The sequence below is a fragment of the Astatotilapia calliptera genome, chromosome 1 (assembly GCF_900246225.1).
Source record: "Astatotilapia calliptera chromosome 1, fAstCal1.2, whole genome shotgun sequence".
NCBI classification, from domain to species: domain Eukaryota; kingdom Metazoa; phylum Chordata; class Actinopteri; order Cichliformes; family Cichlidae; genus Astatotilapia; species Astatotilapia calliptera.
In genome coordinates this window covers 492695-517500 of record NC_039302.1, presented here as the reverse complement: position 1 = coordinate 517500, position 24806 = coordinate 492695, and the positions used below count along the sequence as shown (strand labels likewise).

At 41.3% G+C, this 24806-nt stretch overlaps 2 protein-coding genes across 2 annotated transcripts in view; one reads left to right on the top strand and one right to left on the bottom strand.

The window, feature by feature from the left end:
• Window positions 1-4052, top strand: part of lrrk1 (leucine-rich repeat kinase 1) — an 88445-nt gene extending 84393 nt beyond the window's left edge. The window contains exons 36-38 of the mRNA XM_026182375.1: window positions 50-496; window positions 1794-1895; window positions 2499-4052. Of these exons, the coding sequence (XP_026038160.1) occupies window positions 50-496; window positions 1794-1895; window positions 2499-2676 (727 nt within the window). The 3' untranslated portion in view covers window positions 2677-4052. The remainder of the gene's footprint in view (window positions 1-49; window positions 497-1793; window positions 1896-2498) is intronic.
• Window positions 4053-9461: 5409 nt separating this feature from the next.
• The window catches only part of chsy1 (chondroitin sulfate synthase 1), a 30715-nt gene continuing 15370 nt past the window's right edge, over window positions 9462-24806 (bottom strand). The window contains exon 3 of the mRNA XM_026182265.1: window positions 9462-11828. Coding sequence (XP_026038050.1) covers window positions 10236-11828 — 1593 coding nt within the window. The 3' untranslated portion in view covers window positions 9462-10235. The remainder of the gene's footprint in view (window positions 11829-24806) is intronic.

Genomic DNA, 24806 nt, shown 5'->3' with positions numbered 1-24806 from the left:
CTCAAACCCTCCTGAGTGGCTGTCTTTTAAAATCATGTCATGCTTTCAGCTGCGGGGACAGCAGTCCTCTACGGAGCGTCTTTACTGTGCAGCGTCCCGCGGGGCTAACACCAATGGCAGTGAGCGATCTCAAATCCACACACCAGAAAGAGAAGCCAGAGTGGTCCAATGAAAAAGTGACATTGATCTTCAATGAGCAGGCAGGTACTCAGATGATCCAGCACCAGGATTCACTCACAGACTACTGTTCTATATCATCTGCTTGCTCCTTGGAGCCAGTAGAGTTAGACTCTTCAAGCAGCATAGACCACAGCTCGTTTGGCAGCTGCAGTGGTGTCTTACAACCTGCAGACCTGGAGGAGATAGAGAGGAACCACAAACGCCAGTCATCCTCCAAATCTTATGGTCTGGAATCTGCAGAAACTATGAACCCTACCGCACCTCATCTTCAAGCTTTCACAGTGCTGCAAGTCAATGGAACTCTATGGATCCCCAGGTAAGAACAAATGCATACAAATAGAGCAAAAAAACAAAACAAAAACAAACTCGGAGATGCATGTAAATATAAAAATAATAAATTTTTGATTGGATAAATAAATTAAACTGAAATTGAACATTTTAAAACCTATTTACATAATTTAAACAATTATGAAATTTCATGCAATTATATGCTAGTTGTTATACATTGAATACATTGTACATGCAGTGTATATGAAAGTATAAAACATTGTTGTATAGAAGTGGCACATCCACCTATCCATCTTCTTCCGCTTATCCGGGGCCGGGTTGTGGGGGCAGCAGCCTAAGCAAAGAGGCCCAGACCTCCCTCTCCCCAGCCACCTCCTCCAGCTTATCCGGGGGAACACCAAGGCGTTCCCAGGCCAGCCGAGAGATATAATCTCTCCAGCGTGTCCTGGGTCTGCCCTGGGGCCTCCTCCCGGTGGGACATGCCTGGAACACCTCACCCAGGGGGCATCCTTGTCAGATTCCCGAACCACCTCAGCTGGCTCCTTTCGATGTGGAGCAGCAGCTGCTCTACTCTGAGCCCCTCCCGGATGGTTGAACTTCTCACCCTATCTCTAAGGGAGAGGCCAGCCACCCTTCGGAGGAAGCTCATAGGACCTTTCAGGATGTCCTACATCCACTATGTCACTTGGTGTTTGGCACATCTGGATCCTATGAGTCATGTTGTGGGACCTCCATTTTTGGGCTTATTGTAGACTGAATGCCCACTTGGATAAGCCAGGCCTCTGAGCTGCTGTTGATATGTTTTTGAGGATATTATCCTGCTTTGAGAAGCTACTGCCACTGTGGCAACAATGTAACACTGAGGAAACATGATGATGAGTGTATTGACATCACTTGTCCGTGGTTTTCATTTTAATTCGCATTTAATTTGCAGCTGATTGGTATGTAGCCCAAAAAAAGCCATAATTAGGAGTATTTGAATTCAAAGGTGAGCTATCCTTTAATAACTATGTTAAATGCCGTATTCATATCAAACTGTTTCATGACAAGTTTGATAGGTTAGGCATAGTTCCACCTATTATTATTATTTTCTTTTATCTCTTTAGTTTTAAACAGTTGTACAGCACTTTGTTTGAAAGCACTTTATAAATAAAGTTATTATTATTATTATTATTGTTCGTATCTTTAAATTAGGAATTGTGGTTTGAACTTCTAGCACCCGGTACAACCTTCTCCAGCAACATAGCAAAGTGTTATATTTCAGTGACATACAGTACACAGGCTTTGCTAAATGTATTGGGTGCTATGTGTGTGTTGTTTGGCAGGCGTGGAGGTGATGTGATGGTCATCGAAATACAGCCACTTGCTAATCAGCTACAGGGCCGCGTCATTGCTGTCCTCACTCCGCCTGGATGTTCGTATTTGGGGTGAGCTCATTTCTTCTTCACCAGACATGATGGGAAATGTAAAGCTTTGTATTATTTACTTTTTAACTAGTTTGTTCTTTTTTCAGATACATAGTTCTTTTCTGCCAAACGTGGTTAAACCAATCTTAGAAATCCACTGTTTATTCATTGACACAATATTTTGTCTCACTGATTACTGATGAATACATTCTGTTCAACTGTTACCTATGAAGCGCCTTGAGGCGACTTTTGTTGTAATTTGGCGCTATATAAATAAAATTGAATTGAATTGAACCTACCGGTTATTTTTCAGCTTTGTCAAATGTGTAATCTGGATTACATCTCTCAACCAGTCAAAAAAGGTTTATCAGCCTTAGAAGCAAAGTTATATTATAGCTTTACAAGAAGGCTTTCATGCAGCCAACTTATGAACTGCTTCACAAACCAAATATGGCAGATAATGAAAGTATGGGAAGTGTATTAAAACAAAGCAAGCGCAGTCTTGATCTGTGGAGCTTGAATCTGAATATGAACACTTAAAGTTCAGTAGGAGGTCAAATAAATGACTTTATCTCCCTTCCCACATACTGTACACTGTGTCACTTCCTCTTCTCTCTCTTTCAGAATCCTGAGGGAAGCAGCGCTAGTGGCGAAGGACACAGTCGTATGTGGTTTTCAGAAGGAAAACATGGAGTGGTGCCTGTGTGTCTGGAGGGCCTGGGGCTGCTCGGAGCTGGAAGTCTTCTACCAGTCCTATGAGAAGCTGGGCCACTTGGAGACCAACATGAGGAAAAGAAAGTAGTCGTTTTGTTGCAACAGCAAGGTGCATAATCCAATCTCTGTATGGCAGCTGAGCCAAGGGGAATGCACCCTGACAGACTGCCAGTGTTCAGAGTTGGGGGTTGTGGAGCACTGACATCAGGGCAACCTGTGAGGCAAACCGGGTCTCCAATGAGGGATGATCTTGAAGCTGGACACCACTTCAGTACAATCATAACTTTAAACCAGAAAAATTCTGCGAAAATATAAAAACCATGAAGCTGAATCACAGAATAAACTTTGGTTGATGGTTGTGATTCAGTTCAAGATGTGGTTGAGTATGTTGTGAGGTGTTTGATGCTGACTTTACCCCATCATTGTTTCTTAGCCTGTTTAAGTCTTCCTAAAGCTCAGTATACGTTCTGGAGGTGACACAGTGCTGGGAGACTCTGAAACAACAGACACCGATTATTTAAATTAAGTGATTTAAGATAGTGCTGTTGTTCCAACTCTGTGTTGCTGTAAGCAGACAGCAAGTCGTAAATGTGTTGCTGGCTGTTATAGTTTAAGTCTATATTTGCTAAATTTCTTCAGTTTTGTTTTAAACGGTGCCATGTGAACCTGGATGCAAGCTGCAGCTCAAACTGTAAACAGCAAACTAACATCCGCGAATGTGCAACATTATTATGCAAGTTTCTCAGTCTTCACCATGAAAATGTTTTATCGGATTCTTACACATAAAACATTTTGTGTAAATGAAGCTCTGTGGTCCTCGCTGCTTCTCTATTGTGATCTGTAAAACACCAGAAAGGATTCAGCATGTTCAGCAGTTCACCTCCCTAATAAGTAGCAGCTTTTGTTGTTACTGGCCTTCACAGGGTTCAAATTACACTCAGTTGCACAAGAGACTCACAGGACCGACTTTCTTTCCCAGGATGACAAATACTGTTGTTTTGCCAAAACTATTAGTATTTCAGAGATAAGCACAAGGTGTACTCTAGCAATGGTCATGGCAATATTAGAGGTAAAGAGCAAATGTTCCAGTGTGAAAGGCCAAGAAAGTCCTCACATTCATGTACCATTTGGGAGGGTGGTATTTGTAATTATTTAAGTTTGTTCACTCATAGGTTCAGGAAAGTATTTGTGTTCTGATTAAAATATGTTCACTGTAAACGTTTTACCTGCACACTGCATGTATATGTAATGTTCTGGGGTCATATTTTAATAATGTTTCTTATGTTGTGTGACCAGCCTCACATTATGCAGACAACAGATGCTTGTTGTGCTTTTTTTCTTTTTAATTGCCTTAATACAAAAAATGTTCTTATCTCATCAGAATGTAATTGTTATCTTATCAGCTGTACATAATTCATTCTTTTTTCATTTTATTGTCAACAAATAAATAACAGAATAATTAGTTATTAAGTTACCATTTATTTACAAAGGCCGAGTGTTAGAGTGTGTACTCTCCCCCACCATACTGTTGCTTTCAACACTTCAGCTGAGGAGTGAGCTGTGAAAGCTCGAGGAGCGAAAGGCTGCAGGTCTGGATGACTTTGACAGAAGTAAAATAGTATTTTGCACAACAAAGTGATGTGTAAAGCATATTACCTGGCTGTTATAAACCTCGGCTCATTATGGCGTGCAATGCGACCTTAAACTGAGGACACCGGGACAAAAGAAGTGACAGGTCCAAAAAACAATTTACAGCATATTAGCAGTATCCAGTATTCCAGTATATGGAAGTCATGTTCTCAAGAAATAGGATAAAAGAAAATCCAGCCCTTGAGCTATTTCCGAAGGCTCTTCAGAAAAGCTCTCAGTGGAAGAGTCGGTGTGAAGAAGCTGATAAGGGTAAGGAACTGGGAGAAAAGCAAACAGGAAGTGGCTAGGCTTAAAGTAGCAACAGTTCATATCAAGCAATTTGAAATTTTTGGTCTAACTCACCATCAAAAGAGAGGTAATGAGTGTCTGCAGCCATCTGTGAAACACAATGGAGACTGATAGTTGGGGCTGCATTTCAGTGAATGGTCTTGAGGATTTTGTTAAAATTGATGGAATTGTAAAGTATGGGGACATGATACCATCTGGTATTTTTCTTTCTTGGTTTCACTCTGGCGGAGCCCACCGGGAACGAGACTTGCTTTTGGATGGATGGATGTTTTTGCTCTAGAGTGTAAGGATTTCTTTTATTTCCAGGAAGAGTGGGATTTCTGTTTATTTTTGGCCTTGGAGACCCTGGTGACTGTAAATAGTTGCTTGTGAAATAGATGTTTGACGCATGTTTTTCCCCCCTTTTCTTTTTTCTAATCTTAGCTTATGTATGGCTTGCACTATTGATCGTGTGTGTTACACCACATGTGACCCTTAGGTCTCGCCCCGATGCTGGATTCTAGCTCAGGACTTTCTTGCTCTGACACAACAGTGCTAACCACTGTGCCACCATACTCCTCGTGTTTTAATCTGTATACAACAGAAGTCTGAGTGTGTCAGTTGTTACTGGAGAGCTTGAAACAAGATTTCACAGCTAAAAAGGGCTGTCATTACACCTCCAAATGTTTTAGTGTTATATTTTAGCCTAGTAACAATTTTATTTTTAGAAACTAAGTAAGAAACTCCCTCGTGGTCTCACTGTCACTGCCCAGATGAGTGTTGAAGTCTTCCAGTAGGACAACAGAGTCCCCAGGTGGAGCACCCTCACACACCCCACCCAGGGACCCCAAGAAGGCTGGGGGCGTATAGGCACAGAGGACAATCAGGACCCATTCACTGACCTGAAGGAGCAGGTAACAAACCCTCTCGTTCACCGGGAGAAACCCCAATGTGCAGGCAGCAAGCTGAGGGGATACTAGGACGCCCGCTACCTCTCGCCAAGCAACTCCAGACTGAGACAGGAGACTGGTTTCAGAATCCAAGTCGTGCGTTGAGGTGAGCCTGATTATATCTGGCCGGTACCTCTCAACCTCATGAATAACTCATACTCCTTGGGTGCTCTCATTTTGGGCAAAATGCCGAGAGCAGCCATGGTCTCAAAGCCTCTGAGTTCCTCACAAGACTAATTCAGAGCAAGGACTAATAGACTCAAACACAGCTGTTATCCAACTGCAATAACACATCTGAATACTACAAAAAAATGTCCATCACGCCACTCTTGTGTTAATCTATGCACGGTCTGAAGCATGTGTGTGGGAATGTATGTGAATGTTTTACTGTTATATCTTATTAGTATTTTAAGTATTCTATCTATTTTATTTATTGAATTTTATTGTTTTATTTATATTTTGATATTGCTAGGGATGATGCAATGATCGGGGACCATTCTTAATTTCGTTGTTCTCATGACAATGACAATAATGTTTCTGATTCTGATTCTTGCCACTGCTGGCCATCTAGATTTAAATACGTATAGTATCCATGGGCAAGAACCTACTGTACTGTGCAAAGGTTTTAGGCAGGTGAGAAGAAAATGCTATAAACAAAGAATGCTTTGAAAAATGGAAGTGTTTATCATTTATTTTCACCAATCAACAAAATGAAGTGAAGGAACAAAAGAGAAATCTAAATCTAGTCAGTATTTGGTGTGACCACCCTTTGCCTTCAAAACAGCATCAATTCTTCTAGGTACACTTGCAGAGTTTTTGAAGGAACTCGGCTGGTCGGTTGTTAACCACAGATCTGTGGATGCAGGCTTCCTCACATCCTTCTGTCTCTTCATGTAATCCCAGACACACTCAATGATGTTGGGATCAGGGCTCTGTGGGGGCCAGAGCATCACTTCCAGTACTTGTTCTTAATGACTGTGGCTGCGTGTTTGGGGTTGTTGTCCTGCTGCAGAATACATTTGGGTTCAATAAACAAGCATTTATATTTCTGAAAGCGTTCTTTATAACAGTTTTTCACAGTACTGTATATTACGCCTGCCCTACGAATTCATAGTTAAAGGTTTGTAGTTGTACATCCTTAGTTTGTTTTTTTAGACAGAAGAGGGTAGTAAAGACAAGTATTGCTTTTTGTTAAGATATAAAGCAAACAAAACTTTGGTTGATAGTGTCATTCTAAAGATTTGGTGCCTTTTGTTTTATTTTGACAACAATAAAACTCATTATAATTAAAGGGATGTTAAATATATACACAGACTTGGAGATTCAATTAATTTAATAAATTCTGGTTTCTCAGAATCCTCATGAGCCAACTGATGACAAGACATTTGCCTAAAATAGTGTAACAATTCTCTAAGTCTTCTCTCACAGGAAGCCATTCACCAAGTCAAACGGCAGGAAGTGAAAAAATATGATAATTTAGAGTTGTTACTTCCTCATCCTCTGAGGTATTTGTGGCTACAGTGTTGTCATGTTGTATACTCTTTCTTCTGGAGAACAAAATGTATGAAGTGAAACAAAAAGCCATCATTTGAACAGTAACTTAAACCATTGTCTAATCAAAAATGATATTCCCTGATTTCCCAATGTGCAGCATTAGGCTCCTCTTTTTAATACGAGACCAAATGTTACAGTTTTACAAGTAGAAATGTTTCCTGTTCTTGTTTGAGCTAAGGTTCTGTCTTCCTTGTATGTATGTGCACATTTCAACAGTGGCATATTCAATTCAGTTTTATTTATGTTGTGCCAACTCACGAGCAGTCGCCTCCAGGCACTTCTGTATGGTAAGAGAAATAGAGTAATCTGCAAAATGCTGTTGCAATGCAGCAACATCCACTTTCTGGAGATGGTTATCACAATGGAGGGAGGCGGGATTGGTGGAATTTGGCACCTCCTACCCAAACTCATCTCTTTCCCTTACCAGACTCACTAGAGAAGCAGTTTCAGCCTCTCTCCGTGCTTTAAAGAGGTTAAGTTGAAAGTCCAAATCCCCCACTCGCAGTGTGACCATGACGGGTCCTTGCCACGTGGCGAGTAATTTTGAGCTAGAAGAAGGGAGTAATACAAGCACTTTATTTCCTGGTGAAAATTGCCTTAGTCACCACTTCCCCTGCCAGTGGCGGACTCCCTCAGACATCGGTGCGTTGGTGGTTCTTTGTGTCCGGGGATGGGCGTCCAGGTACACACCGGCTCACTCCTTGGCGGCCGCTTATCGGGGCCTGGAGCCTGGGGCTCGCTCGGGCCACTTCGGGGGTGGGGTGCCCCCGGCCTCTCGGCCTGGGGCTCGGTCACTCAGGCGCAGCTGGCTGCCGGCGGAGCTCACGGGCGCGTCACTGCAACTCCCCCTGGCTTCTGCTCCATGGCTGCTGAGTGAGCCCTCATCTGGGACTCTCCTCAGCTCTTTCTGGGACAGTGGTGCGGCTGCCCCTCTGTTGGTCTTCCTTGGTCTCTTGTGCTCTGGGGGCCTCTGGATATCTGGAGTTTTGATCTCCTCCATACCTGCTTCATGCCCTGGAGGACGGGGCTGTGGCCCCCCCACACCCTCTAGCAGATCATTACATGAAGGAACCTTTTAAAAACAAGCGCGTCCATGCTCACAGGTGTACACACGGGTGATCACACACACAAACTACACCCTTTTTGGCTCCTACCTCAAAGCACACTGTGTGCTGTCGATCTTACGTGCTGCACAATAATGTTTAATATTTAGTATTTGCTGTCATATTCCCATATATCATTGTGATGTTCAGTGCTTATTCAGTGCTTTTCTATTCTATTTACAGCCAGAAAAGATTGTATTCATTTTAATGAATGATAAGATAGAGCCTTATGTTAGGAAAGCTTTACATTACTGCTCAGTGTCGTTGAAAAGTCCAGGAAGAGGTTACTGAACTACCAGTAAATGAAACTCCTTCCCACTTTCCTCCAGTGGAGCTTCTGAGGGACAAGATTGTTGCTGACATGTTATTGCTCACACAATCTAAATTACTACGACTTTGAAGTTTGAGCCTGTTGTGAAATGATTCTTTTTATGGACTAGTAATCAATGCCAGGGCAGGAACGCCTCAAAAGATGGATTAACAACAGGCCTCACATCCTCAGTTTCTGATAATCCGTGGTTGTTATGTCTTGTTTTTTTTTTTTACATTTAATTACATGCCTGTTCAAAGAGCTTTATTATATAAGATGAAGACTCTACAACACATAAACCAGAAGGGAGGAAGAGAAGAATGTGTGGTGTGACACACAGAGTACGTGAGCTGGTACAGGGAAACTATAAGCATGAGGGATTGTTGCTTGAGACAGAAAAATATGACACAATGCATTTACTCTCCCCCAATTTTATTTCTTTTTAAATAGAAAACCATGTCCATTTAGAAAGCAATAAAACATTTTTTTTAAAGAAAATCAAACCATGATGACAGCACAGTAACTGCTTGTGTGATCAGTGTTATAAATCATGTTGTAATGCTGCAACAAGAGCATAAAGCCAACAGAGCCCTACAGTGGAAGTTCACAGGCAGAGGCATGAAAAGAGGAAATGATTTACCATCAAACCTGTAAAACTAGACAGGAATGACACGCCTCTCATGTCAACATAAGAGGAATTGATTTGGAAAAAAGAGAAAACCATATGCGAGCAATCAAAGTGCTGCTGCTAATCAAGCTTGAAGTGGAAGCCAGATTTGCACCCATTTAGAAGATCTGTGATATTTGTGTATCCTCCACTATGGAGCTAGCTTCATGTTCATGCCTGCAAAACACCACACACACACACACACGCACGCACGCACGCACGCACGCACGCACGCACGCGCGCGCGCGCGCGCGCGCACGCACGCACGCACGCACGCACGCACGCACACACACACACACACACACACACACACACACACACACACACACACACACACACACACACACACACACACACACACACACACACACACACACACACACACACACACACACACACACACACACACACACACACCATGAAATGTAAAAGCAGACTGTGCAAACTCTTTGGTGAGAGAGCTTAAGGAAAAGAAAACTACACCACAACTGACAGGGCTGTACAACTGTCCCACATACACATTTCAGCAGATTGTAGAAAATGGAGCCTGCAAATTCAATAAATTAGATAGAAAATAATGAATTGCAGATTCAGCAGTTGGGTCTACAGAAATTAACAATACAAAATATATATATATAAAAAAGAAACAAACAGTGTTAAGTCATATCACCAAAACCATAAGAGTAAATGTAAAAGAAAACCACCTAAATTTGCTTTCCAAAGAAGTGGCCCTGGCAGTCACTGAGCTCTGATTGGAGTTTCATTCATTTGTAAACACACACAACCAGCAACTGAATGTAGTTCTGAGCCCTGCTGGTCTGAGAGGACAGGGACACCAGTCTGCTTTGAACACACACGCCACATATAACATTGAAAGACTTTACTGAGGCGAACATTAATAACCAAATTAACTAGTAGCCTGACAGGTAACGTATGCGCAAAAGGAGCCCCGGCAATAATCAGGAAAGAGAACAGACTGCCCGGACTACTTCTGGGAGCTGCTCATTAGGATGTTTCTTTAAAAAAAGAAAGATATTTTAAAAATATATCAATGTGAATTATTTAATTTCATTAAAAAATAAATTAAGCAGTGAAACTACTACTAAGAAGGGAAAGTGAGTTCAATTAATGACAACCCAGCACTTCTTACGCTGTCCTAACTGACCCATTGTTGCTGGCCAGCCTCCTGAAGCCGTGGTTGTTCTTCTCAAGCCAGAGCTCAGCCAACTGCTGGGTGGAGCCATGCGAGGAAGCTCTGGAGCCCAGGCACATCTTGTATTGCTTCACATCCAGGTGGGGGTCACATGTGACTAGATGATGAACGTGAACTATTCCTGTGTCTGTGCTTCTAAACAACTTGATCCCTGACTGGACGAATTTATTATAAAGATCTACATCCTCTAATCCCCAGCCCTGTATGGAAGTGTCGAAGCCTCCAGCTCGAACCAGGTCTCTCTTGTATACACAGACAATCCCAAATCCGTAGTTCCTCCACAGGCCTGTTTTAGAGGTGAAGACGTAGTGGTTGTTGCTGGGGACCTTCCCAGCATATACTACTTTAGGGTCATACTGACTGAAGATGATGGGGAAGTACGTCTGCTCCCCCAGGACAGCGTTAGTCCGACATCTTTTGAGGAATTCACTGGAGAAAAGCAGATCCACATCACAGTAGAAAAGCAGGGAATCATTAGAGAAGTGTAAAGAACCAACTTCCAGAGCCAACGCCCTGGAGAAGGAACCGGGGACAGGCTTTATCTCCATCTCTGCTCGAGGATACTTCATGTGATACTCCCTCATAAGTTCCACCTGCTTCACCCGCTCAGTATTGTTATCTGTGCTAAAGAGCAGGATCAGTAGTTTAACATTTTGGTTGGGGATCAGACATACTCGTTCAAAGTTAGCCATGAAGCGCACAAAGATGTCATAGCGGCCTGACAGAGGTACCAGGATGTTAACCTTCTTTTCCTTGGGCTCCCTCTGATCCTGACCTGAGGTAGCCAGCTTGAAGGGCACCAGCATCTTGAGCGAGTTGGACAGAAATGAGAGGGAGTCCGATTCCTTGTTGATGTGGCTGGCCAGACCTCGGGCATCCATCTCCTCCTCCTCTCTGAATTGGATCTTACTAAAGGTCTGCTGCAGGTAGGCGTGCCTCCTTACAGGAACTGTCATGGTCTTTCCCTTGTGCTTCTTGTACAACAGCAGCAGATCCAGAACGTATTCTGCCCCGTACAAGGGATTGACCCTCCTGTAGCCATACTGAATTTCTTTGAAATCAATAACACGACCACGTGTTTTGGCATTGGCGTTGATCATCTCCATCACTTGCATGATGATGTCATCCAGGGCCTGCCTTTGAGAGGAATCCATGCCACGGCGGGGTGGCTGACTGTCAGACGACGAGAACAGGTACTTTCCCGTCAGAAACTCCCACTCCAGAACTTCCTCTCGTTGATGGGGGTGGAAGCGCATGAACGAAGGGGGCATGCCGAGCTGGAGGTCCTCTCGGTCAGGCTCGAATGCTCCGTAGCGCCCCATCTGGACAATCTCCCTGTGCAGCTGAATGGTGTGGTGGCGCAAGTCTGCGATCTTGCGGCTGAGCATGTAGCTGTGAAGGCGATACTGGTAGGGAGGGTTCTTGTTGGGGTGAAGTGTGATGGCTCGATGAATCTTGCTGTTGTGGAGATCTCGTATGTAGCCTTTCTTGTTTGGTTCATAATTCTCATAGAAGAGCTGCTGCATCTGTGGAGACAGGACATCATTGCTTTAAAACCAGTTGGCACTGATTAAATAAACTCATGATAATGCTAATATCTGAATAGCCAATATACATGTGTTTATTTCTATTTAAGTGCTTACTTTGAACACTGGCAGTTATTGTATAGTATTTTGCTGATGAGATCTCCATGTGTTAAGGAGTATACTGCACACTGGTGAAAATACGAGTGTTAGAATATTTTTTAGGCCTGCTTTAGAAACCTCCGGCTCCTCGAATGGCACGAGCTTCACAGTGTAAATACTGGAGTCGCTGTTTTTGAGCCGTTAAAGAAGGCGGCGCTTGTGACGCTGTCTTGCAATGAAGGTAGTATCAGAACGGCTGCAGTCTGTAAGTCTATTTTGAGAAGACAACTCTGGACAGGCTATACTGAAAACTGGACAGGAGCAGTCAGAGCAAAATGAAACCTACAGCTAAATATGATCACAGGAAGGGCAAGGGTCTGACTTTCTGTTTACTTTAACCTACATTTCAGTGCACCCAAGAGGGAAACCAGCCCATCAAAACACGCTGGAACTTCTTCATAATTGGAAGTAAAGTGGAAAGGAGACATCGTCAACCTTTAAATGTTTAACCATGTGAACGCATGTGCAGCAACAAGTAGAAACTGAAAAGACTTGCAGCAGATTTGTCTGACAGGATTTCTGATTACAGATCAGATTTGATATTTATTTGACCTGTGATTGCAAAGTATAACCCCAATTCCAAAAAAGTTGGGATCAACACCCTTGTTAACTGATATCAGTACTTTATGTTGACATATTATTATTTTGCTGAATGTATGTACTAACAGGCATGTTGCTGGCCATAGCACAATGGCATAATAGCCACAACTTAGCATGGTTTTAACTAGCATGAATCAGCCTTTTGAGATGACTATGCACATCTGAAAGCAGAATCTGTGCACATATGGTAAAGTACATGTTGCTTTACTTAATGTTTAAACGTTCAAAAAAGGTTATTATGAATTTAATAGCAGCACCAAGTCTCTTCTTGGTGTATCAGATGAGTTCTATAGAGACAGGTTTAGAGCAAGCTTTACTAAAGTGAGGAATAAAAGTGGTATTTTTGTTTTGTGAAACAGAAAAGTGTCCATTGCTGTACTTGAACCCACAACCTTCAGCACAGCAGCGGTAAAAGGTCAGCAATTTACCCACTAAGCTACTCGATCAAACACCACACTAACTGATAAAACATACATTAGCCAGTTAAAAAAAAAAAAGAGCTACTTTAGAGGTGAGATCAGGACTATGGGCAGACACAGGCCAACCAATCCACAAATGATATTCATATGAGGGAGGCATGACATGAGAAAACCAGCTTTCTCTCTGCGTACCTGTGAGAATGGCCCTCGTCTCACAAAATCAGTCATATTGATGTGCTTTAAAAACTTTGAGCATCCTGACAAGTTGCACTACATCTTTGTATATTTTGGTGGGTGTAGAGTGAGTAAAAAAATGTTTTTTTTTAACTTTTTTAAAAATATATTTTAATTTTTGCACAGCATTTTTGCAACTTGGGATTGTAAGTTTGAGTCTAGTTGACGCTGATGTTGGAAGATCAGATAATCATTGGCTGACAGCCGCAATGTTTTCATGCCCCTCCCTCTATTGCTTCACCATTATTAACACCAACTCACTTCTTACTTAAAACTCATTATTGCAATTTCTTCACAGTCATTAACATCACAACATCCTGTCTAGCTAATCAACATAAACAGTTCTTTTGCAACGCCAAGCCAAGAAGAAGTCACAAGTAATTGCTGCAAGCTGAAACCTTGTATGCCTCATTTTAGGCCCAGCTGTTCTAGTGACTGTTCTTACTCATTACATACACAGCGGCTGTTCCAAGGTCTCATCTCTTACACTGAATCCATTATGTTAGACACAACCCTGGGATGAGGCAGCAAAGATTTGTGCTTTTTTACTGAATCCTCAGACACTGCAAGTCTGTGTTTGACTCTAGGTATGTAAATAAGGACTTTAGTCTCAGGGGCCATATTTCCCTCGAATCCAACTGAATTCTCATTGGTCAGTCAATCATATTTTTTTTTATTTTCATAAGGAGAAAAGTGCTACATTAACAGTCCGCTATATTTGGCTGGGCGCAAAAAGAGACTGCTTATTAAAAACAGGGTGTCCGAGTTGAGTGGAGCACCTTTGAAATGAATGAAGGAAGAAAGGTTGCTGCGCTACCAGCGCTGTTATAAAAGCTAAAAAAAATCTAATATCATCAAATATGCACAAGACAAATATGGGCAGAAAACAAACAAAACAGCCCAAACAATTATAGGCTTTCATGGCCTGTTAGGGTTAGCAGTGTAGGGTCAGCAGTAGGGTCAGCAGTAGGGTCAGCAGTAGGGTCAGTTCGTCAGTATTTCTTGTGCTATTATGGTTTGATATTTAGAAATCAAGACAATCTAGCCAGATCCTTGTTTAGCTGAAAATTCACTGTAAAACACAACTAAACAGCACAAGTTTGAGAATGATATGGTATCATAATGATGTTATGCAGTATATTAGGATTATACCACTGGACAATGGTGTAACCAATCAAAGAAGGAATTGATGATGGTTAAATGGTTAAATTATCACCTTAAAGGTCTCATGACTGGATTTCAGTGCACCCCCAGTAACCCAAACATTATTTTTTATGGATTTAATTTAATTATTACGAGTTATTTTTAGAAAAGGATATTTAATCTCACCTCTAAACAGCAGTGTGCTAGATATCACAAATCTAAAACATGTCTGAAGATTCACCTGAAATTTTTAGCTGACAGTTCATGATTGCAATGAGCTCAACAGGGTTCATGCATTACAGCTTGACTTGCAAGCAAAGGAAAAAAGAGGCCTGAGGCTCACAGCAGGCGGTGAGGCCAGAGGGCCAGTATGCTTGCCATTCCGGCTGGGTTTAATCTGCAGGACAATAAGCAGTGCCTGCCTCAGAGTGCACTTTGCGAATCTAATTGGAGACAGCATTATGCTGCTGTAATTGGCTCTCTTGTATGCAGGGTTGATCTGTCTAAACAAATTTTTCAACTCGGGGGAAAAAAATCCTCCCGCACCAAAGACGGCAACACAATAGCTCTGGTATTGACATGTGTGATGGAAGGTGGTGTTCCAGTGACTGCGTTTAGACACTAGATGATTAGCCACCGAACCTGCAAACTGTAGCACCAACACAGAGCAGAACAGCAGCCTGAGCGCTATTCCAACAGAGGTCGATTATCTTCTTAATAATCTCACCTATTCATTACATGAGTCTGGAAATTGTAGCTAATGTGAAAAAGAGAGCCTCAAATCAGAAGTACTTTGGAGTAACTCTTAAACGATTAACTTAAAGCAGTAACTTGTAAGCTGGAGAGGAAATGGCGTGTCACAAATTTACAAGATCATCATTTAGCCTGGAGAAATAGTTTGCTGCTTTATAAGAAAGTCCTCTGCAAAGCCAGAACATCTTACTATTCATCACTGATTGAAGAAAATAAGAACAACCCCAGGTTTCTCTTCAGCTCTGTAGCCAGGCTGACAAACAGAGGTCTTTTGAGCCAACAATCCCTTTAACGTTAACTAGTAATGACTTCATGAACTTCTTCACAAATAAAGTTTAAACCAGTACCATTGATGTTAAGTTAGACTCTTTTTCTCCAATTGATCTTTCTGAATTAACTTCAATAATTACTTCCTCCAAACCATCAACGTGTCTTTTAGACCCCATTCCTACAAAACTGCTCAAAGAAGTCCTGCCATTAATTAATTCTTCGATCTTAAATATGATCAACCTATCTCTAATAATCAGCTATGTACCACAGGCCTTCAAGCTAGCTGTAGTTAAACCTTTACTCAAAAAGCATCTCTAGACCCAGCAGTCTTAGCTAATTATAGGCCAATCTCCAACCTTCCTTTCATATCAAACATCCTTGAAAGAGTAGTTGTCAAACAGCTAACAGATCATCTGCAGAGGTTTATTTGAAGAGTTTCAGTCAGGTTTCAGAGCTCAGCACAGCACAGAAACAGCTTTAGTGAAGGTTACAAATGATCTTCTTATGGCCTCTGACAGTGGACTCATCTCTGTGCTTGTCCTGCTAGACCTCAGTGCAGCGTTCGATACTGTCGACCATAATATCCTATTAGAGCGATTAGAACATGCTGTAGGTATTACAGGTACTGCGCTGCAGTGGTTTGTATCATATCTATCTAATAGACTCCAGTTTGTGCATGTAAATGGAGAGTCCTCTTCACACACTGAGGTTAATTATGGAGTTCCACAGGGTTCAGTGCTAGGACCAATTCTGTTTACATTATACATGCTTCCCTTAGGCAGCATCATTAGAAGACATAGCATACATTTACACTGCTATGCAGATGACAACTTCATATATCCATAAAGATATGAAGACCTGGTTGACCTCTAATTTTCTGCTTCTAAATTCAGATCCAACTGAGGTTATTGTACTCGGCCCTAAAAATCTTAGAAATATGGTGTCTAACCAGATTCTTAGTCTGGACAGCATTACCTTGGCCAGACAGATACTATCTCTACTTTTAAGATTAGGCTTCAAACTTTCCTTTTTGCTAAAGCATATAGTTAGGGCTGGACCAGGTGATCCCAAATCCTCACTTAGTTATGCAATAGGCATAGGCTGCTGGGGGATTCCCATGATGCATTGGGTCTTTCTTTCTTTGTTTCCTTCCCACTGTCGACAAAGCGCTTGCTCGTAGGGGGTCATATGATTGTTGGGTTTTTCCCCTGTATCTATTATAGTAGGGTCTACCTTACAATATAAAGCACCTTGAGGTAACTGTTGTTGTGATTTTGCGCTGTATAAACTGAATTGAACTGAATTTAAACTGCTGGTTTAAGCATTAATTAATGAAAGGACTTCTTTGCGCAGCCTTTTAGGAATGGGGTCTAAAAGACACGTTGATGGTTTTGAAATAAGTAATTACTGAAGTTAACTCAGAAAGATCAGTTGGAGAAATGAGTCAATGGTATTAGAAGTGGCTGTATGTAATGATACCTTCTGTGAGATGGTTGTGAATACTTTTTTCTCTATTGGTTAAAATTTAATTTGAAAAGACAATAAACACGTTATTACTAGTTAAGATTAAAGCAATGCTTGGTTGAACAGGGCTCTGACTTCTTGTCAGACTGTCTACAGTGCTAAAGAGAAATATATGTAGTAAGATGAAATGAAGATCTTTTGAATATTACATTATAAAGCGCCTTGAGGCGACTGTTGTTGTGATTTGGCGCTATATAAATAAAACTGATTGAGGCTTCGTTTTCAGATAAGCCACAGTATCCAGTCTTAGGCTGTACAGATGTAATACTATTACGATAACTGATCTGAGTGGGAGAGGAATCCACTGTGGTGGGACATTAAGAAAGATAACAGCGGATGAATTAAAGTTAGCTAAAGCACTTTCAGAGAGACATCTACTGTAATGAAATGGATTACCCACTGCTTTGTAATTCATTATTGTAAGTGCAAATGTTATTAAGAAATGATCAGACCAGGGCGGGTTTTCAGGGAATACTGTTACACGTTCAGTTTCTATGCCATATGTAAGAACATGATCCAAAATGTGATGAATGGAGCTACAAACTGCTAATAGGAAAAGACCTCATTCTAAATGGAAAAAATGACATACTGACAAATGTTTATCTTTCCTGAAGTATTCTGCCAACACATAGCAGCAGTATGATTCAGCATACTGTTTTTCCTTTGAGAGAGATGCCCATAGGGCATCACAGGTACAGACACATTTATGTTGGTTCACTGCAGCACAACCATACGAATCTCTTACCATCATTTGATCTTTAATGCTTAGATTGGTCCAGTTCAGCAACTATACCCAGTCTACCAATCAAGTCTTTATGTTGTTCAGTTACAGATTAAGGCTGTCTTTGATGCTCTGACTAATTTGTTTACAGCATTGCCAGCTGGATATCACTGCACAAGCCACAATAAAAAAAACAAAAACATTTAATTGATTAACTGACACTTAAAAAAGGCAGCTGAATTATTACCAGTTTCCTCTACTCAAGTTATAGTCTGCTTGCATCACTTGAGCCTTCAATGCGCTAATACAATTCTACATGAGCTGAAGGCAGCACAAAGGAAAACCGACAGCAACTCTTTGGGTCTGGACTGATGTAAAATTTGGACTGGGAATTTTACGCTACACTCCAGTATTTCAATTCCCATTTTTATTTATATTGTGCCAAATCACAACAACAGTTGCCTCAAGAGACAGTATTTACAGGTTTGTACACATCCTGATATGCTGGCATAGAGCTACCATATCAGGACATTTCGACCATCATTAGGTAATGTGACTGCCTAAATTTGTATCATAAAAACTTGTAGATATAATGTAACCTTATTACTATATTATCACAAACACCATCACACATTCAGATCCAGTAGATAACAATAGAACATGTATCACTGCTAACCAGCTAATGACTCGTCTTCTATTGCGACACTCTTGCAGCAGCCCTTGATATCTTTCAGCTACTTAAGCAGACAGTCTCTTGTCAAGTAGCCTAATGAAGACCAAATTCACTTGGTCTGAACTGAAACTGGGGACAGTAGTCTTTGTTTTGTCCTGGAGATCAGCTTTGAACCAGAGGGTCACGCTAACCAAACCCCACAGCAGGTGGAGAATTAAATCATGTGTCTCTGTGCTAAGCTCATCAAGGCTACAGAGCAGAAGAAGGACTACCGTTATTAGCTGCAGTTTAGGACAGTGGAGCTAATCTATGAGATGAGGAACTCACTAAAGAGGCAGATGATTATTGCTCTGTTCTTTATTGTCACAAGTACCTAATTTTTTTATTAAATTTACCAAAGACTGGGAGTCCGCACACATGCTCATGGATCCACAGTTCTGTAACATCAACACAAAAGGCTAAATGAGAACCTCCTAGAAAAGCAAAGGATGACCCAATGGGTCCCCACTACTGAAAGAACTATATTCTAACGCCTGTGGGAAACACGATCTTGAAACTACTAAAAAAAAAAAAAAAAAAAAAAAAAATAGTGGCTTTCTCTTTTAGGAAACTTATTAAGTTAAGCGGTTAGTTTTTTATTGTTTTATTTTAATATTAAAATCTTGATGACTTGCAAGGGTCTTCTATTAGTGATTGGTTGAAAGGGTCAGATGACAAAACATGGGAGTTTCTGACTCCAGCTCGTTGGTCCGGTGAACCACCGGTCACCTGACTCAAACTGACTCTCCTCCACACTGTCCCCATTCATAAAGTGCTTTAAAACCCCAAACTTTACGGCTAGCAGCTGGCTTTCCCATTTCCATGCCAATAGCCAAATAATAAAGAAAGACTTACTGCTTAAGAGAGAGTGAAAGCGGACAGCATATCCTTGGTTCCTTAACATAAAACTCATTGTTGCTGCCACGGGCAGCACAAAACTTACCCTTTAGACGGACTTTCCCCTGAGTTATTAGTTTTGTTACCAGTCAGCTCACATAAACTAATTTAAGTCTAATTTAAGCCACAACCAACCAACCCGATTATGCCATGTTCTGTACTTGCACAAGATGGCGTTCAAAAACTAATCCAACTACACAGAAAGGGCAGAATGGTGTAACTTAGCCTTTGTGTGGTGCATTGCAACACTAGGATCGCCTTGATTAGTACCATTATCACTGCCACGGACTACACTACTCCAGCATAGTAAGAGGCCTAAAGTGAAATTTGAACAGACCCCTTCGTTTGTGTGTCATCTGAGGATTGGATGGGTGACAGAAAACAGAAAAGGCTCTTTGTTCCCTCAGTCCACTATCCAGATGTCTTCTTCAGTTCAGCCTACCCAGGCGAGATGGGAGATACGAGCTATTATGTGAAAAATAGAGACTTAACCCTTTAAAGCCTGAAACAAATACTTGTCAGAAAATTTTTGAAAACGCAGTGTTTATTTAACTGTAGTGACAAATTAAAAATAAAAGTCAAGATTCATATTTCCTACATCTGCCCCCCCTGCTTAAAAATATATTGTGCAAGTTGTTTTGGTTTTTCAAGGGAGGGAAAAACACTGATAATGTAACATTATCTGTATGTATGAAAGATAATACAGAGAAGATTAAGGGGTTAAGACCATGACAAAAACTAACTTCATAAAGTAAATAATAACAAAAGCTGAACCAAATTTCACACAGTGGGAAGTAAAAGCTTCCTTTGAAGAAACCTCTGGCAGATCCAGGCTCAGGGAGCGGCAGCCAACGGCCATGACTGATTGGGGTGATAAGAGCAAGACAGAACAAAAGACACAATGTTGAAGACAGCCAGAGATAAATAATAAGTAATGATTAAGTGCAACGTGTGTATGAATAGACAGTGAGTGAAGAAGAAACACCCAGTGCATCATGGGAATCCCCAGGAGCCTAGACCTGTGGCAGTATAGTAACGTTTTAAGCCAATCTTAAAAGTGGAGGGCGTCTGTCTCGCAAATCTAATTTTAAATATCGTAGGAACCACAAGTAAGCCTGCACTCAAATGGTACTATCACAATTATAAGACAATCCAAGCATTTCTGACAACACATACGCTTGCTGTACTTTATGTGAGCTGATCTTGCTCACAGTTGTGCACAGTCACCTTGAAAAGCTGATTCCTACTATAAATGTGCTTCATTTGCTTTAGTCTTGACTAAACAGTAACACATCTTTGAGTACAGTCGTGATCAGACAATAATGGCATTCATTAATGTTGTTTTTCTTTATTACACATGAACACTAGAGCTCCATCTCTGAGGATGTGTGTGCATGGTGCACTCTCTGTACTGTAATAATAAACAGAACCATCTTGGAGGTATAGAGTACATTCAGCACTTTACATGTAGATAAACTATGAGAGAGGACTACACAACAACACGCTTCCAAGCAAAAGCAGAACTACAGAATTGCTCATCTTCTGCCAAAATATTGGTGTACTTTCAAAGATAGACTCAGTGTACACGCTGGAGGGTCTTTGCCTTACAATATAAAGCTCCTTGAGGCAGCTGCTGTTGTGCTTTGGTGCTACATAACGTGTGCATCTTTCCCATCACTTTGGTTCCAGCTAACTATGGAGCTCGTGTTATATTGAATATATCACTACTGAGCTCTGATAGGACCGAAATGTAGAACAGAAAAATAATCCAAGACATTCCCCACTACTCCCTCACAGCTTCAATCTAACCCTGATAGGATGAGTCAAAATCACTGCAGCATACTTATTTTCCTGTATTTGTTCATCAGTTACAATACCACTGCTAATGTTGTCTTTTACTGTGCTAGGGCAAGATTGTGGCTTTGAGGCAGAGAAGTTTAGGCAACTGTCCACAGCTACATATGGGCGTGGTCATCAGCTCTATATGGGCGTGGTCATCAACTCTATATGGGCGTGGTCATCAGCTCTGTTGCAGAGCTATGTGCTATGAAATGCTACACATTTGTCAGCTTCATATTCATGATGCAGGAATCCCTCTTTCCACCATTTCCCCAAGGCACCTCATTGAATTGAGATTTGGGCACTATTTGAGTACAGTGAACTTTAATAATCCAACTCGAGGTGATTTGACCTTTGTGACAGGTTGTGCTATCCTGCTGAAAGTATCCATCCAGAGACTGGTACACTATAGGCCTAAAGGCAAGGACAGGCCCAGCAAACTGCGCCAAGAAACTGTCTCCCACACAGTTACACCACTACCAGCTGGGCAACTGCATTCTAGCCTTACTTCACCAAGCACAATGCAGATCATGAGATGCAGCGGAATAAAGCACACAGCCACTGGACTCTGAACCAGCAGAGATATGTTCTCTGCCAGATGACCGTTGGTTCCTCCTCTGGCGTTAAAAGCAAGCGCCTTTTTCTTGGCATGAATACATACTGCTGCTCACAATATCAGACTTGCCTGAAAAAATGATGGCCCAGAGTTAACTGCTGTGAAATTTTAGCTTCAGAGATCACATACTCTTTTGGTCCATTGTCCCACTTCAGGCAGTGCCTGAATATGAATATCTCATATTTATGCTACATTGAGCAAAAATTTGTATAATATATAAGTACAGTTAGCGTGTTGTATCAGACTACCAACCATGCCATAACGGCACTTGCAAAATGACTCAGTCTTTATTCCAGACTCAGTCAATAGAATGGATATTTTTCATTATCTTCACTTGTTTTGCTATACTTACTTTTACATGTGAAAATATTTCTAATGGTACTTGTTGAGCTGTTCACCTTTGTTCTTGAACATTGGTACCAGTACACGTCTTTTCCATTTCTCAGAGATTACTTTCCAAAATTGAGTTATTAAATAATCTGGTCAAGAAGTCAACTGCTCTCTCCTAAACATCTCCATACCTCCACAGGTATGTCATCTTCTAGAGTTCATCCTCTTCATAGCTGCCCCCACCTAGTGTCTTTGTCTTCTTTTTTGCCAGCAAAGTAGCTATGACACTGTAGTGTTTGCCAAAATGACCTGCAGTGGCAGACTGAGGTTTTTCCAGTCTGATTAATTATGATACGAGTAAGGCCTTCCTGTCACTTCAGGCCCACAGCAGTTAGTCTAATAAGAAGGCAGCAGATGACAGCTGCTTCACAGAAGGGAACATGGGCGGATCCACAGCTATGTTACATCGAGACAAAAGGCTAAATGAGAACCGCCCAGAAAAGCAACGGACGAACCAATATTGGTCTTTTTTTTTATTTTTTTTTTTTATTGTTGAATGTAATTATAGATGTGTGGTGGGCAGCAGCATATTTGTGGAGTTGTGAAGGTCCAAGCAGCTAGCATTTAGTGAGCACCGCCCAAGGAAGCCAGATAAACAGGAACTGGGTTATGGCTGTAGGAAAAGCTAAAGACGACAAATCCTTCTAATATGCACACATCAAGCCCATAAATATACTCCTCGCCCTAAACAATGCCACCATTACAGAAACAAATCTGAATTTTAAAATCCACATTTTCACTCTGTGTTTAGGGGTCTCATCAGTGTGTCAAAATATGATGGTTAAATACGCAGGCTCTGCTGTGGGGCAGGTCTTTCCTGCTTCACCCTCTCAGAAGCTGTGAAATCACGAGGACGGAAGCATTAAAAAAAAAAAAATCTAACTCTCCATCTGACCAGTAGTGTCGTGGGAAACCTTTCCTTACAGACATTTGTATAACTTGGATACTAGTTAATTATTGTGTTACAGATCTGACTATTATTAATAGTGACTGACTTTAATTAATAAGAGTAGAAAATGGTAAAACATGACGTCCAACAACTAAAGATATTTTGTTAAAGCTTGGCACTTTTGTCTACTAAAGTCGTTCTGAGCATTTCTTCAGCATGAAGATAACAAGACAACATAAATATCAATGGGAAAGCACTTAAACATATTTGGTTTTGTTTAAATACAGCAAGAACTGATTTAACCGACCCAGATTAGAAAACACAAGTGGATTATTTAAAGTGAACAGGTAAGGCAATTTACCCAACTTCCTTGGAGAATCTTTGTTTTGTGTTAACAGGTAGAGCTGGCACTAATGGTTGCAACTGTTTTAATATTACGCTGTTTTTGTTGTCTTCTAGTCCTACACTGGTGGTAACACTGCGTTATTTCTTCCATCCATCCATCCATTCGCTTCTGCTTATCCTTTTCAGGGCTGCGGGGGGCGCTGGAGCCTATCCCAGCTGTCATAGGGCGAGAGGCGGGGTACACCCTGGACAGGTCGCCAGTCTGTCGCAGGGCCAACACACAGGGACAGACAACCATTCACACCTAGTGGCAATTTTGGATTATCCAATTAACCTATCCCCACAAGCTGCATGTCTTTGGACGGTGGGAGGAAGCCGGAGTACCCGGAGAGAACCCACGCAAACACGGGGAGAACATGCAAACTCCACACAGAAAGACCCCGGCCTGATGGTGGAATTGAACTCAGGACCTTCTTGCTGTGCGGCAACAGTGCTAACCACCGTGCTGCGTTATTTCTTTCTATGTTTTAAATGAGCCATTCTACTATTAGAGCTTACTTATCATATAAATGCATATCATACATCATACAAGGCTGTTAGGACAATTAAACCCAGCGTGCTGTTTTGCACTAGCATCATAACTGCAGTAATCATCAAATTACTTTAAGTACTTTTGGGGGTTTTTTTTGCTTCTTATTTAGTTTTGGTCTGATGTGGTGTGGTGGTGCTTTCCCTGTGGAAGTCAGTTTGTCTCCATGTTCGTTTACTTTTACTGCCCGTGTCAGTCTGCAGCCCTTCTGTTATCACCATTGTGAAATGAGTCTAAACAATCTGACAATTACTGGATATATCACACATATCTGAAATAAAAAATAGCCAGCTGTCTAACACTTCTGTCACAGGTTTATGCTGTGACCACTAGTGCCTAAAAGACCTCTCCTTGCAAATAACAGAATAAAAGCAGGACACCTCGGATTTTAAAACAACTTAACTATAAAGTTTGAGGATCTACTGTAAGAACCAGTAGTTTTGGTGAGACAACCATTTCCACTGAAGGAAGCAGCACGAGGAGAGAGCAAGAATATGGAAAACATTAGTGCACTTCAAGTCTGCACAGGTGGAAGAGAAAGGAGAGCAAATCTTAGGCAGTCATGGATGAATTTATTTTGAAAGGGAAGGCAAAAATGGTGTGTTATGGTAGAAAAAATAAATAAATAAATAAATAGTGTATACAGTATACACAAGGTATACAGTCCCTCTGCTTGAACTGCTGTTTACACAACAGCACTATTAAGTCAAAGCAAATATTGATATGCCAATAAACATGCACATCCGTATTCAAAGCTGCTGAACGAGCTGTCACTCATATCTGAAACTCAGAAGCAGCAGCTCCTGCATAATCTACATATAGTCTGCTGGGAATCAACTGTTCAGACAGGGAGACTCACAGAATCTACTCAGCACAAA